This window comes from Podarcis raffonei, chromosome 2 (genome assembly GCF_027172205.1).
Source record: "Podarcis raffonei isolate rPodRaf1 chromosome 2, rPodRaf1.pri, whole genome shotgun sequence".
NCBI lineage: Eukaryota > Metazoa > Chordata > Lepidosauria > Squamata > Lacertidae > Podarcis > Podarcis raffonei.
The window spans coordinates 35,830,617-35,843,216 of NC_070603.1; the positions used below are offsets into that span (position 1 = coordinate 35,830,617).

Consider the following 12,600-nt stretch of genomic DNA (forward strand, 5'->3'; position numbering starts at 1 on the left):
TTTACAAAGAAGAGGCTGAACGAACTACCTACCAATCAATCAATCAATCAATCAATCATCAGGGAAATTCAGTTAATCATACTATTTGTTTTATGTCAGGAACCAGAAGTAGAGGAAGGACGATAGCTGTATTGACTATCCTCAACTCTTTTCCAACACAAAACAGCACAGCAAAATAGGCCTGTTCTGGCCTCACATGAAGAACAGATTCCCTGCCACAAATTGTAATGTAAAACAGTCAGGAGAAGAGACCTCTGTTCAGTAGAGCAGACTGGAAGGCTCTATATGTAAAAACCAGATTTAAGAGAGAGAGAGAGAGAGAGAAGAAAGAGTTCAAGTTTTTATCAGAATTTGGAAGTCTTTGACTGGAGTCTCAAGCACATGGATCAGGGAAGCCAGCTCTGACCTTTTGCAGTGCTCTGTGTCGTTGGTACCAGAGCAACAGAAAACCCTTGCTCTGTCAGGGTTGGGATTGGGAGTTGGATCATTGCAGAGGATGTACTCTGGCTCCATCGGAAGGCTGTGTCAAATAGAAGGTGGCTGTCCTGCTGTATTTTTCCTAATTGATTAAAAAAAAAAGGTCAGGTGTTGCAACTGTCTGAAATAAACAGTGAGTACAAAATATGTCAAAACAAAAAGTCCTCAAGGGCGGATGGCGGTATGGAACTGTATAATGATGCAATTCCACACCTTTTCATAAGACTACAGCATAGCCAAAGGGCAGCTGTATGTTTCTGGCCACAGAAGTGTCCTTATGGTAAAGAAAGAAGAAGTAGGCTAGAGGCCAAATTTTAAAAAATAAAAAGATGTGCAGATGAGGGGTGATTGCCCAACTCTTGCAGAGCACTAGGTATAGCCCAAGCTATTTTGGGGGAGAGGACACACAAACTAACCAGATTAGCAACTGAACCTTACTTCAACACTAGGGAAAGGTCAGCATCCTCTACCATCCCAGAATATAGCATGCTCACCTAGGGGACACTGCCATCCACCTGACACAAGACACCTCAACCTATCTAATAGTAGGGCCGGCCCTGCATACAAAGTGATTTCCAGTATTTAAGCTCAGCCAAGGGGAAAAAGTGCTTTAAGAGAAACAACGGTGGAAAGATTGGCACTATTCACCAGCATATTCCACCCCTTAAAAACAAATTAAGTTGCATATCTTTTTTTCCTTTTTTTGCCGTTAAAGGCACACACCACCCTATATTTGGTGCAGTTCTGTCTTTTTCAATAATGACAACTGTTACCATCGCAATTACTTTTGACTATATATGGAATGCAATACTAAGAAGCTTCTCTCTCTCATTATGTTGTGTTTAACTGTGGAACCGACACAATTGCAAGGGTAACTGCAGTCCAGCTCAAAGGTACTCCCAGGTCAGATCAAAGATAGGCAGAAAATACAGTGGACATGCGGGTTGTGAACGTGATCCGTGCAGGAGGCATGTTCACAACCTGCAGCGCCGCATCTGTGCACGCGTGGGTTGCGATTCAGCGCTTCTGCGCATGCGCGACCGCCGAAACCCAAAAGTAACCCATTCCGGTACTTCTGGGTTTTGGCGGATCCGTAACCCGAAAAAATGCAACCTGAAGCATCTGTAACCCGAGGTATGACTGTACAGATGAGGCTTAGCATACTATAGGATCAGGAAGCACTTGTCTGTGTTTTGTAGATAAGGGCAGAGCAGCACAGGGATCTGTTGGAGATCTGTTGGCAGATCTCCAGGTAACATGCAATACATCAGAAGGGTCCAAATGGTTTACTAACAGTGACAGCAAAGAGCTCTCCTTCCCCTAGATTAGACGGCTGAACTGCTTGCAGGAAAACGAAGCAGGTTGTTGTTGTTTTTCCAGTGAATTCTACGTCAGTCCCACTGAGACATTGTTTTGCATGCCTGGCTGGGAGACCCCAGCGTTCCAGGAGCTCTGATCAGGCTGAAGACTGCCCACCCCATTGTGATAAACACTGTTCTGTGTCTATGTCACATACCTTGATATGCTTCTGGACTTTTTCTGCTACGCCAGATTCAAGCAGAGTAACAGTGCAGCCTCCGAATCCCCCACCAGTCATTCTGCTGCCGTAAACTCCGGGGATCTCCAAAGCAAAAGACACCAGTTCATCTAATTCTGGGCAGCTGACATCATAGTCATCTCTGCAGGGAAAAACAGTGAGTCAGCCCCCCCTAGATGTGAAGGCTATTATTGCCAAACAAAAGCGGGGGGTGATTGTTGGAACCGGGATGGACATCCGTGGGCAGCATTCTTCCAAAGAATTACTGAAATAAGTTGGGGGGGGCAAATACAGGTCATCCTTCAAAAATGGTTTAAAAATGACAAGCTGGGCAGGAAACTAGGCTGTGATGTCACAGGCGCTGTTCAATAGGTGCTTGTTAATACCTGGATTACATGGTAGGCAACTCTCCAAATCAGAGCCCTTTTCCCCATGTTATGTGGCTGCGAGCCTGGGTTTGCCATGATGTGTATGGTTGTCTACAAGCTATGGCTACTCTTTGCTCCATATACAATACAGGTGTCTGATGGTGGAAGTGTTGTATTGGGGGAGGGAAGTACACAAAAAACTTCTTAGGAGTATACTGAAACAAGGTTCTGCATGAAACGACAATCCAATGTAGTTTATGTACAGGAAAAAATGAAATATCCTCCAGAAGTACTCTATTGACAGATGGATCCTGAATCAATTGTCTGGAACGGCCTTGAGATGTAGAGGCTTACCCCAGGCCAGCCGGTGAGCTTCATGGCTCAGTAGGGTTTCAGAATCAGGTTTCACAACACTACAGTCATTATACGTAGTCGCAGGGTTAACACCGCTTCGCACACAGTAAAATTCCTACACAGAAGTCCCTTCCACGTAGGACCACTCTACACACATTTATATCACTGAGCATGCATGTGCCAGGTAGCTGGAGTCATTTGTGGCTTGTAGGCATGTGTGTGTGATGCGACATTGCATGTATGCAGGACAGACCTACATGCTGAAATCTAGGATCATGTTTGAAAGGACTCTTAAGATTCTGTAATTTTTATTTTTGAAAAATCAAGAATACTAAAGCAAAAACAAGAACAGCCCTGCTTCATCAGGCCCAAGGCACTCTGTTATCACAGTGGTCAACCAGGGAAGCCCACAAGAGAACCTGAGCACAATGGGGGGGGTGGGAATCCTTTGTGTAATCTTTTGGGTAACAGCCTACCGCAAGGAATTGTGACTCTCCACCATCAGTTGCCCAAATCTCTTATAGTCCTTGGACTGCAGTGCCTCTGCAGCTCGGGAGGTGCGTTCAATTTCCCCAATGACATGTCTGGCTCGCCGGTACACCAACTCACTTAGCAAGGCCTTAGAAGCTGCAAAAAATGGGGAGGGGGGAAATGTCAATGTTCAAACAGGTAGGCTAGGTTGGAGAATTTGAAGCAAAGTTTCAGACCATTCAATGCTTCAGCAAAAGCAGCACGGAAATTAACACTGTTAATAAGCAATCCGTATTACATTTGGGATGAAGAAAAATCTTTAAAAAGTGAGGTGCTGATGGGTTTTCTGTTCATGGCAGTGGGACTCATAATCATATGTTCCTAGAAAACCCTGGAAAAGGCAAAAATAGAGATGCAGTACAATAAACTCTGGTTTCATGCAATGTTTGAAAAGATAACGGAAAAGTTCCTTTTAGCCAGGGAACAAAGCAAATAAGCATTTTCTATGTGGAATTGCTAGATATATAACGCATATAAACTACAAAGATATGAGCAGACCAGCCCCAACAAAATATCTGAGAATGTGGAACATTTGAAAGCCACCATCCTCTCTCTTTTTGAGAATATTTTAGTATTTAAAGAAACTATGAGTTACACGCGTCTTAAATATACAATTATTCTTAATTACAGTGGTACCTCATACCTCAGGTTACATATGCTTCAAGTTACAGACTCCGCTAACTCAGAAATAGTACCTCAGGTTAAGAACTTTGCTTCAGGATGAGAACAGAAATCGTGCTCCAGCGACACGGCAGCAGCAGGAGGCCCCATTAGCTAAAGTGGTGCTTCAGGTTAAGAACAGTTTCAGGTTAAGAACGGACTTCCGGAACGAATTAAATACTTAACCCGAGGTACCACTGTACATTGCAATTTATGAACATTTATACTTTCTCCTCCGTCTGTCTTTTAATAAGAAAAACAGCAAATTGGTGAAAAATCCAATAAAGTTGTTGAACGAGTGGAGCAACTTCCATTTGTGCAATGGAACTTTCCCTCTCTTTTTTTTTTTGCACTGCCCAAATCTGCTCTTAACCCCCAGAGCAGATCTGGGGCGAGTTGGGGTTTCAGAAGAGGTAGGAGAAGTTCTGCTGTGCCAGAAAAAGTTGTTCTGCTTGCACGATTATTTTCCTGGATACAACTCAAAAATTCTGGCACCTTCTGCATGACTATGTTCTCAAGGACCCATCAAGATCACTGCCCCCCTGTTGTCCATTCCCCTCTGCTCAGGGATAGGTAAAGGTAAAGGGAGCCCTGACCATTAGGTCCGGTCATGACCGACTCGGGGGTTGCGGCGCTCATCTTGCTTTATTGGCCGAGGGAGCCGGCGTACAGCCTCCGGGTCATGTGGCCAGCATGACTAAGCCGCTTCTGGCGAACCAGAGCAGTGCACAGAAACGCCATTTACCTTCCCGCCGGAGTGGTACCTATTTATCTACTTGCACTTTGATGTGCTTTCGAACTTTTATCTACTTGCACTTTTACGTGCTCAGGGATAGAGGTGTGTTATTTCAAGAAATTTTGAAGGCAGGGACCCATTATGTCCCCTACACACACACACACAGAGAGAGAGAGAGAGAGAGAGAGAGACAGACAGACAGACAGACAGACAGACAGACTTCTGTATTTTAACAATACGTACCCTCTAAGTCTGCCATAGTGGCTTCCCTTAGGCTTTCCTTGCCAAGCACCTTCGCTGCCTCTTCACACTGGCGCCGACGGGTGGGGTATTCACTTCCTGTCAAGGTGTGCCGCACATTGGAGTTAGTGATGAGTACAACTACGTCTGGGTCAGCCAAAGGCACCAGGGAAGTCTCCAGTGACCTGGAAATCAGACAGCACAACAAGGTAAAAGCTGCAGGGAGCTTTTTAAACCTGCATCCTGCATTTCAAAGCTTCTATGTGTATGTGAATGTTTTTACAGCTCACTACATTCAAGGGGAACACTTTTCTCCTTTTAGCTTTCCATTACGCAGGAAGGTTTTAGGTTACGTACACTTTAGGGTAGAGACCCCTCTTGACAGCTAAGCATCTCTTTTTCTGAGTATCTTGTGCCTAAACTAGGCAAGATAGCAAAAGATCCATGGCTGGTTCTCCCCTCCCTTAACAATGTAGCCAATAGCAGCTTTGGGGGTGTCCCCATTCAGATAAGGGCCACAGCTCCAGAATGGGGTTAACTCTTCCCACCACCACTCGCCATGCCCTAGCAATGTTTTCCCACCACCCCAAGTTGACTCATACACTATATGCTTTGTTGCTGTTGCCATCTGTCTGTCAGGAAGATTTTGGGTATCACATGGCGGACAGAGAGATGTATGCTTACATTTCCTCTAGCAATGTCCTGACCTGCAGTCTATCAGCAAGGCATGGCCCTCCTTCCCCATCACAGAGATGAACTGGTCCATGATACCACAAGGCATCATTGCAAAGGTGTGCTCCGCTTTCTGGCATACTAAGGCCTTAGTTACAGGATCCCCATCGTCTGTGTTAATGAAAAGGAGAGACGTTCACAGGCAGATTAGTACTTCTGTGCAATGGACAGAGCGCCAACTTTTGGCATCATGTCAGGGCTGGGGGACCTGCAGCCCTTCAAGTGCTGTTGGATTACAAATCCCATCAGGGAAGCTTTTAATGTTTGATGTATTACAGTATTTTAATATTTTGTTGGAAGCCGCCCAGAGTGGCTGGGGAAGCCCGGCCAGATGGGCAGGGGTATAAATAAATTATTATTATTATTATTATTATTAGCAGCAGCAGCAGCATCCTTAACCACTGGCCAACTTAGTTGGGAATGATGGGAGTCCAATGACATCTGGAGGTCCACAGGCTCCATATTACTGTTTTAGGCTATTCCTAAACTATGCTTAACTTCCAGAACTGAATGAAGAACAAAGGCTTTTGATTAGATTAGGCTAGATCTGGTTAGATTAAACCAAATGTTGAACTAATTCATCATTTCCCAACAGCAGCAAAAGAGATGCGTGAAATAAAGGAACATAGCAAGTTGCCTTTTACCAGGTCAGACTGCTTGTCCGTCTAAGTCAGTATTGCTGACTTCAGGATCCCAGGAACTGGACCAAAGACTTTCTGCATGCGAAGCCTGTGTTCTTTTTTTTTTATATTATTATTGAGTTTATTTACAACACATACACACACATTTGTCAAACTAAATATGAAGATAATAGTACAGAATCAAAAGAAAAACAAACAGCAAAATACAAATAAGACATGATAACGTATGAAAACTTCTACAAAACAAATAATCAAATATATATATATATATATATATATATATATACACACACACACACACACCCATTATTTCAGTTCTTCTTTTCTGCTAATAGACTTCCTTCATCCTCAACACGGTTCTTTTTTGTTTTTGGTAAACTGTCTCCTTATTAATTCATTATTATTACCCCCTTTTTCTTTCTGTTTTTAACTTAAGTACCATAAATTATTCTGCAGAAGTTAATCGAAACAAGTCCAAGTATTAATTTGAGGGCACAATGAAGCCTGTGTTCTATCACTGAGCTTTGTTCCACTATGCTCCAACTAGTTCCCCTTAGCTAAAATGGTAGATAGTAAAAGACCCTGGATTTTTTGTATTTAAGTTCTAGACTAAAACCAGTTTGGTTTCCTACCTGGGCACAACTGCTGCAGAAATGTGTATGTTGCCACTTCCAAGGAAGCTGAACTTGACAAACCGCCACCGAGTGGAACATTGCTGGCTATGACTGCATTGAAGCCTGGGAGAGGGCCAGCTATAAAGGGATAGCAAAGCAACAGGGAGAGAACAAAATATTTTAAAACAAGACAGCAAACAAAAGATTTTAAAATAGTTCAGTTAGGCATGGATACTCAAATTACAGGCCTGACCATGATATGCCACTTTGAAGAACTGGATTATCTTCATGAGACTGAGAAGGAAACTTCTTTATAAGGCTGCCTGTGTAAAACCTAGACAATTAGAAATGCATGATTCGGTTCTCATCCGCACTACACATTTAAGGGGATTGTGAGTCACTAGGAGACCCCATCCCCCTATAGCAGAGCTGTGATTCCTAGAGTTCCCTGGGAAGAGGGAATGACTGTTAAACCTCTTTGAGAATTGTAGCTTTGTGAGCGGAATAGGGGTTTCCTAACCACTCTCAGTTCCCAGGATTCTTTGGGGGAAGCTAGGTCTTCAAAGAATTGCTTTAAATGCATAGTGCTAATAAGGCCTCGGCTTCAGTGAAAAACCCTGCATGCCACTAGGTCCGTTTTCAAAAAGCTTCAACACAGATCTGTTCCTGGCACCACTGAAGAAAATATCCTGCTGCATAATATAAGACATGAGTGAGCAGACTTCTGCTTTGTGGGTTCTGTTTTGATTTTTTCCTGGAATTCTGAGGTCCACAAATCAGAGCCAGGCGCAAAAGAGTGTCCTCTAACAGTATGGAATTATTTTAAAATATTATATTATTGCAATAAAGTGGTACCTTGGGTTACATAAGCTTCAGGTTACAGACTCCGCTAACCCGGAAATAGTACCTCGGATTAAGAACTTTGCTTCAGGATGAGAACAGAAATCGTGCGGCGGCGACGCAGCAGCAGCAGGAAGCCCCAATAGCTAAAGTGGTGCTTCAGGTTAAGAACAGTTTCAGGTTAAGAACGGACCTCCATAATGAATTAAGTTCTTAACCCGAGGTACCACTGTATGAAATTATTGAAAGCAATTAAATTATATGACAAAATCCTTTTGTACATACACAGCACTGAGTGGTAGTAGCTTCTCTCCATGGCTGCTGAGTTAGAATTAAGGATATTTCCTTCCAGAACTGCTATTAGGGCTTCAGTGGAGATGTACACCCTTCTTTTTCTCTCTGTTACTTAAGCACTACCCACCACACACACACACACACATTCTTGTTTTTGGCACCCCTCCCCAACCATGTGCCATCCACATGCTTTGGATTACAACTTCCAACAGGCTCATCTTAGCAAGGCAAGAGGTAGAATCAAATAATCATATTTGGAAGGGACCCCCAAGGGTCATCTAGTCCAACCCCATGCAACGCAGGAATCTCAACTAAAGCATCCATGATCACAGGTGCTGTAACCCAAGAAAATCTGCAGGGCACCAGGTTGGGAAAGGCTGGCTTTTGGAGAAACTTCCATGGTACCATAAACATCTTAGGATAGTGTATTCTGAACTGGACATTCCCCACTCAGCTACACAGCTGCAAATAAAACGTTTTAAATGTGTTGTAAAGTGCAATATACAAATGTGACACTAGATGGCGAAAGTGAGCCATGAAAATTCAATGTATTTTTCAAAACTTTTTTTTAAAAGCATTTTCAAAGCATTTTAAATATGTGTGCTGATTCCACCTCACTCTCATCATCACTGACACGTCTACCTCCACATGTTGTTGTGGTTGGTTTTTGGGGGTAGGGGGATTGTTTTCATCTCCAGCAAGTGATGTCATTGTGGGCTTGTTGTGGTTCTGGACAGTCAAGAGTTAACACTCCATGAAGCGTTCTTGATTCACTGGGTGCACTGCCCACATGATCCAGGCATTTTCCTTTGATCTGTGCTCTGTGGGGGCTGAACTCTCTCTGGAGAACAGTCTGTCTGAGAATGTGAGCAATGTAGTTTCATTTTTGTTAGAGACAGAAAGCTGTGAACATGCAGCTAGATTCTGTAGGTTTTCTTTTCTGTTTGTTATGCTTCTAAATAAAGAGTGATAGATTAGAAGCACTGGTGTTGAGCTGAGTTATTGAAGATACCATGTCGACACAGACAAGCCATTTTATGCTGCGTGTGAACTCTGCTATTATCCGGCAACTGAGAAGAGTGGCAGCGCGCGAGTGGAAGCATGTGGGCACCATTACGACCCACAAACTTTAACAGGGCTGTCTCCATCCCAAACAGCACATCCGCCTCAATTGCTAGCTGAGTCTAGATCTTACCCTGATAATGCTGAATGACCCCTTTGACATAGTTTGCCCAGCGAGGTTCTCCTGGCTCCAAGGTGGCACCTTCCATGGGAACTGGAAATGTCACCTTTTTAGGCTCGTCTGCTCCCTGTGCGGTTGTGACTATGGATATGATTCCATCTTCTCTCGGGCTCCCAACCACCATGGTTCCCATCTGCAAGGCCTGAAGGAAGAGACAATGACTGAATCCCTCATGATACCAAACAGGAACAAGGGTTATGCAAACCACCTACCAAATGGTGTTTTGTATGGTTAGAAATGAGTACAGATAACAGGGAGCAGATGGGAGAACAGGAACAGGCATAGGAATGTTGGAACACAGAGACGTTCCCAATGCCATAACTTTAGTCAATAAGAATATTTGTTTAAGTTAATACTCACTTCATAGCAACATGGTGCTAAAATGGGGCTTACCTATCAAATGTAGTCAGTGGATTTGCTCTACTGACTTGTAAACAAGGCCGGGTTATCCATGGAGCCCTGCCTGAAAAGCTCAAACTCTCAGCTTAGAAAGACTGGAAGCAAAACATGCTGACAGATGAACCAGGCTGACTGCTCTTGCAGGGGTTTTTTAAAGCCATTTTTTAGCCAACAAGTGAAGTCAGAGTTGTGACTTAAGAGTGATTTGTTTCAACATTAGGAGTTAGAAATCCCTGGGTCCTAAAGAGCTGCTATTTCCTCCTTCCCTTTAATGCACTTTCTTCTACTTCATTTCCTAGTCCATGGAATCTCTGCAGTTTATCCAGGTGAGGTCCAGCAGCAGCGGTCAGTCAGGTCAGAGGGAAATTATGTACATTTGCAATTAATACAGTACAGCCTTTGTTGTTGGTTAGTCATTTAGTTGTGTCTGACTCTGTTATTCATCTTATATGTTCTGGATATCTCTCACACACATACACAGCAATCTATTTCAACAGGGATAATGTTTGGAGGTTTGGGGATAGGAAGTGCTCTATGTAAACAAAGTTAAGAGTTTGGCTACATATAATCTGAATAGAGGTAGATATTGCACGTTAAGCTATGTGCTTGATTTCTGGGCAAACTGACAATGCTGAAAAGTGTGTGGAAAAGAGGCAGCTGATTTTAAAACATTTAAGTTTTTTTCTTGTGATGATTTGTCTTATTACTGACCATAAGCTGATCTGGAAGCCTTTTGTGGCTGAAGTGTGGGGTAAAAATGCTTATTTTCTCTCTCTCGGCTGTGTAGTATGCAAAATAAAAATATTGCTGCTTCAGAATAGTTGGGATTGTTTCAGTTCTTGAAGTAATGAGGTAGGTTTACAGGTTAGTAATTTTTTTGTGGGGTGGGGGCAAATTGGAAATAAACAATATTTTCTTTAAAATATCCCTTTGAATATAAGAGGAACCAAACTGGGGAGGAACCAAAGGTTCAGCATCCTACTTCTCACAACAGCAGCCAGATGCAAGCCAGCAAGCCCATAAATGAAAGTTTGATGCCAATAACCCTTTTTCTGTCGGTTGGTTGGTTGGTTGGTTGGTTGTCTCTCCTCCCTCAGTATATTCAGAGGCATATCGCTTCCCCATGATGGGATGCCGACTCCAAAGGTCATTCCTAGAAAGGCTTGCAATTGGAGCCAAAATGACTTGAAGTGCAGCTTGACTCTGTACTCAAATACAGTGGTGCCTCGCAAGACGAAAAGAATCCATTCCGCAATTCTCTTCATCTAGCGGTTTTTTCGTCTTGCGAAGCAACCCTATTAGCGGCTAAGTGGATTAGCGCTATTAGCGGTTTAGCGGCTATTAAAGGATTAGCAGCTAAGCTGCTAAAAGGCTATTAGCGGCTTAGTGGCTTAGAAAAAGGGGGGGAAGCGGGGGGGGGAATCGCAAGACTAGCAAGACGTTTCGTCTTGCGAAGCAGGCCCATAGGGAAAATCGTCTTGCGAAGCAACTCAGAAACGGAAAACCCTTTCGTCTAGCGGGTTTTCCGTCTTGCGAGGCATTCGTCTTGCGAGGCACCACTGTATAACTTCCTCTGCAGCAGAGCTCAAGGAGTGAAGATTGTTATCTGGACTGGTATCCATCTTCCAACAAATGTATTTTTGCCTCTAAATTTAACTTATCCTATGGTTATATTCCAGAGTCGGTCACGACTGGACCTAATGGTCAGGGGTCCCTTTACCCTTTATATTCCGTGCAAGGTCCTACTCACAGCAGACCAAGTGAATGAGCCCAAGTGGTATAATAACCTGAAGGAACAGGTACTGAAGCCAAGCCTTCGTATTTTTGTTTCTTGCTTTTTTGGCTGAATTTGCGTACCTTTGCGTACCTTCAGAGAGCCATCTCTCCCCACGCTCAAACTGTGATTAATTAATGGAATCAAACATGCGGGCGTAGCCAGGATTTTTGACGGGGGGGGGGACGACGACGACAGGACTTTCGTTAGAGGAGGGCAGAACCGATGTGATTGATCAGTTAAGTATTTCTATTGTTTTACATCTTCCCCGCCCCTGGCTACGCCCATGGGGATCAAACATATTTTGGAGAGGTTGTGTTGGGGGCCTCTGCAGACGGATCCAACAACTGCACCTGCCAACTAACAAAAATTCTGTACCGGGCAGGCGAGGCAACTTCGTCAGTCCCGGGTCAAGGAAGGCTGCTGCGTTGCTTTCAGAAAAGACGGCTCTCTTCTCCTTCGCTCCCGCCAAATTGTGACTAGCGAAAACCGGGATTTGTAGGATTCAAGAAGGAACAGCCGGGCACAGTATTTGCCCCTTTCTGTCTGTCTTTCCTTCTGCACGCCACCCTCTCTTACCATAGGCAGCACGAACCCCTGGTTGTAATCCGTGTGCTCCCCGATCAAGTTCACCCTTCCCGGAGCCGACACGGCGATCTGGGGATCCAGCCCTCCGAAAAAGGTCCTGTAAGCCCCCCGGGCGGCCGCCAGCAGCGAGCCCTGCTCGGGTCCACTTGGGCTTTCCATGCTCTCGGGGGCCAGATTCCGAAGTGCCTCCGCTTGAAGGCAAAGGATCAGGAGGGAGCGGGTCTCTCCGCCTCCTAAACCGGGAGGAAGAAGAGCAAAGATTGCAACATTGCACAACAACACGATCTCCGCGTAGCCCGCGCTCCCTCCCGCCCGTCTCTTCTCCGGCTCGCCTCTCGCTTCCTGTCCTGGGAAAATGGAGCCCGCTGCTCCGCCCATGGACGGCCGCAACTGACCTCCAGGGGGCGCCAGGCCTCTTGCCGCCTTTGCCTCTGCAAATTCTTCGTCTTTCTCCCACGCTTGCGACTCACAATGAGGAACGTCTGAGTTGTTACACCGGCTTCTCCTCCAGCTACCCCAATATTCCTGTCTTTTTCCTTTCTCCTGTGAAGAGGCTGCATCCTAATGTTTTA

General features: G+C 44.5%; 1 protein-coding gene across 3 annotated transcripts; it reads right to left on the bottom strand.

Annotated features, from left to right (window-relative positions):
* Positions 1-72: 72 nt before the first annotated feature.
* Positions 73-12,376, bottom strand: GALK1 (galactokinase 1). Of its 3 annotated transcripts, XR_008328817.1 has the most exons (9): positions 12,020-12,376; positions 9,220-9,409; positions 6,909-7,028; positions 5,611-5,746; positions 4,907-5,088; positions 3,213-3,363; positions 1,994-2,156; positions 197-559; positions 73-145 (listed from the first exon to the last, which is right to left on the bottom strand). XR_008328817.1 is itself a non-coding variant. In XM_053375925.1 (8 exons), the coding sequence occupies exons 1-8, from the start codon at positions 12,185-12,187 to the stop codon at positions 485-487; spliced, it is 1,185 nt and encodes a 394-aa protein (XP_053231900.1). In that variant the 5' UTR covers positions 12,188-12,376; the 3' UTR covers positions 73-484. The 3 variants fall into 3 exon arrangements, 2 of the variants coding, with proteins under 2 accessions (XP_053231900.1, XP_053231902.1); XM_053375925.1 differs by having other exon boundaries at positions 73-559; XM_053375927.1 differs by lacking the exon at positions 12,020-12,376 and adding an exon at positions 10,378-10,714 and having other exon boundaries at positions 73-559.
* Between the last annotated feature and the right edge of the window lie 224 nt (positions 12,377-12,600).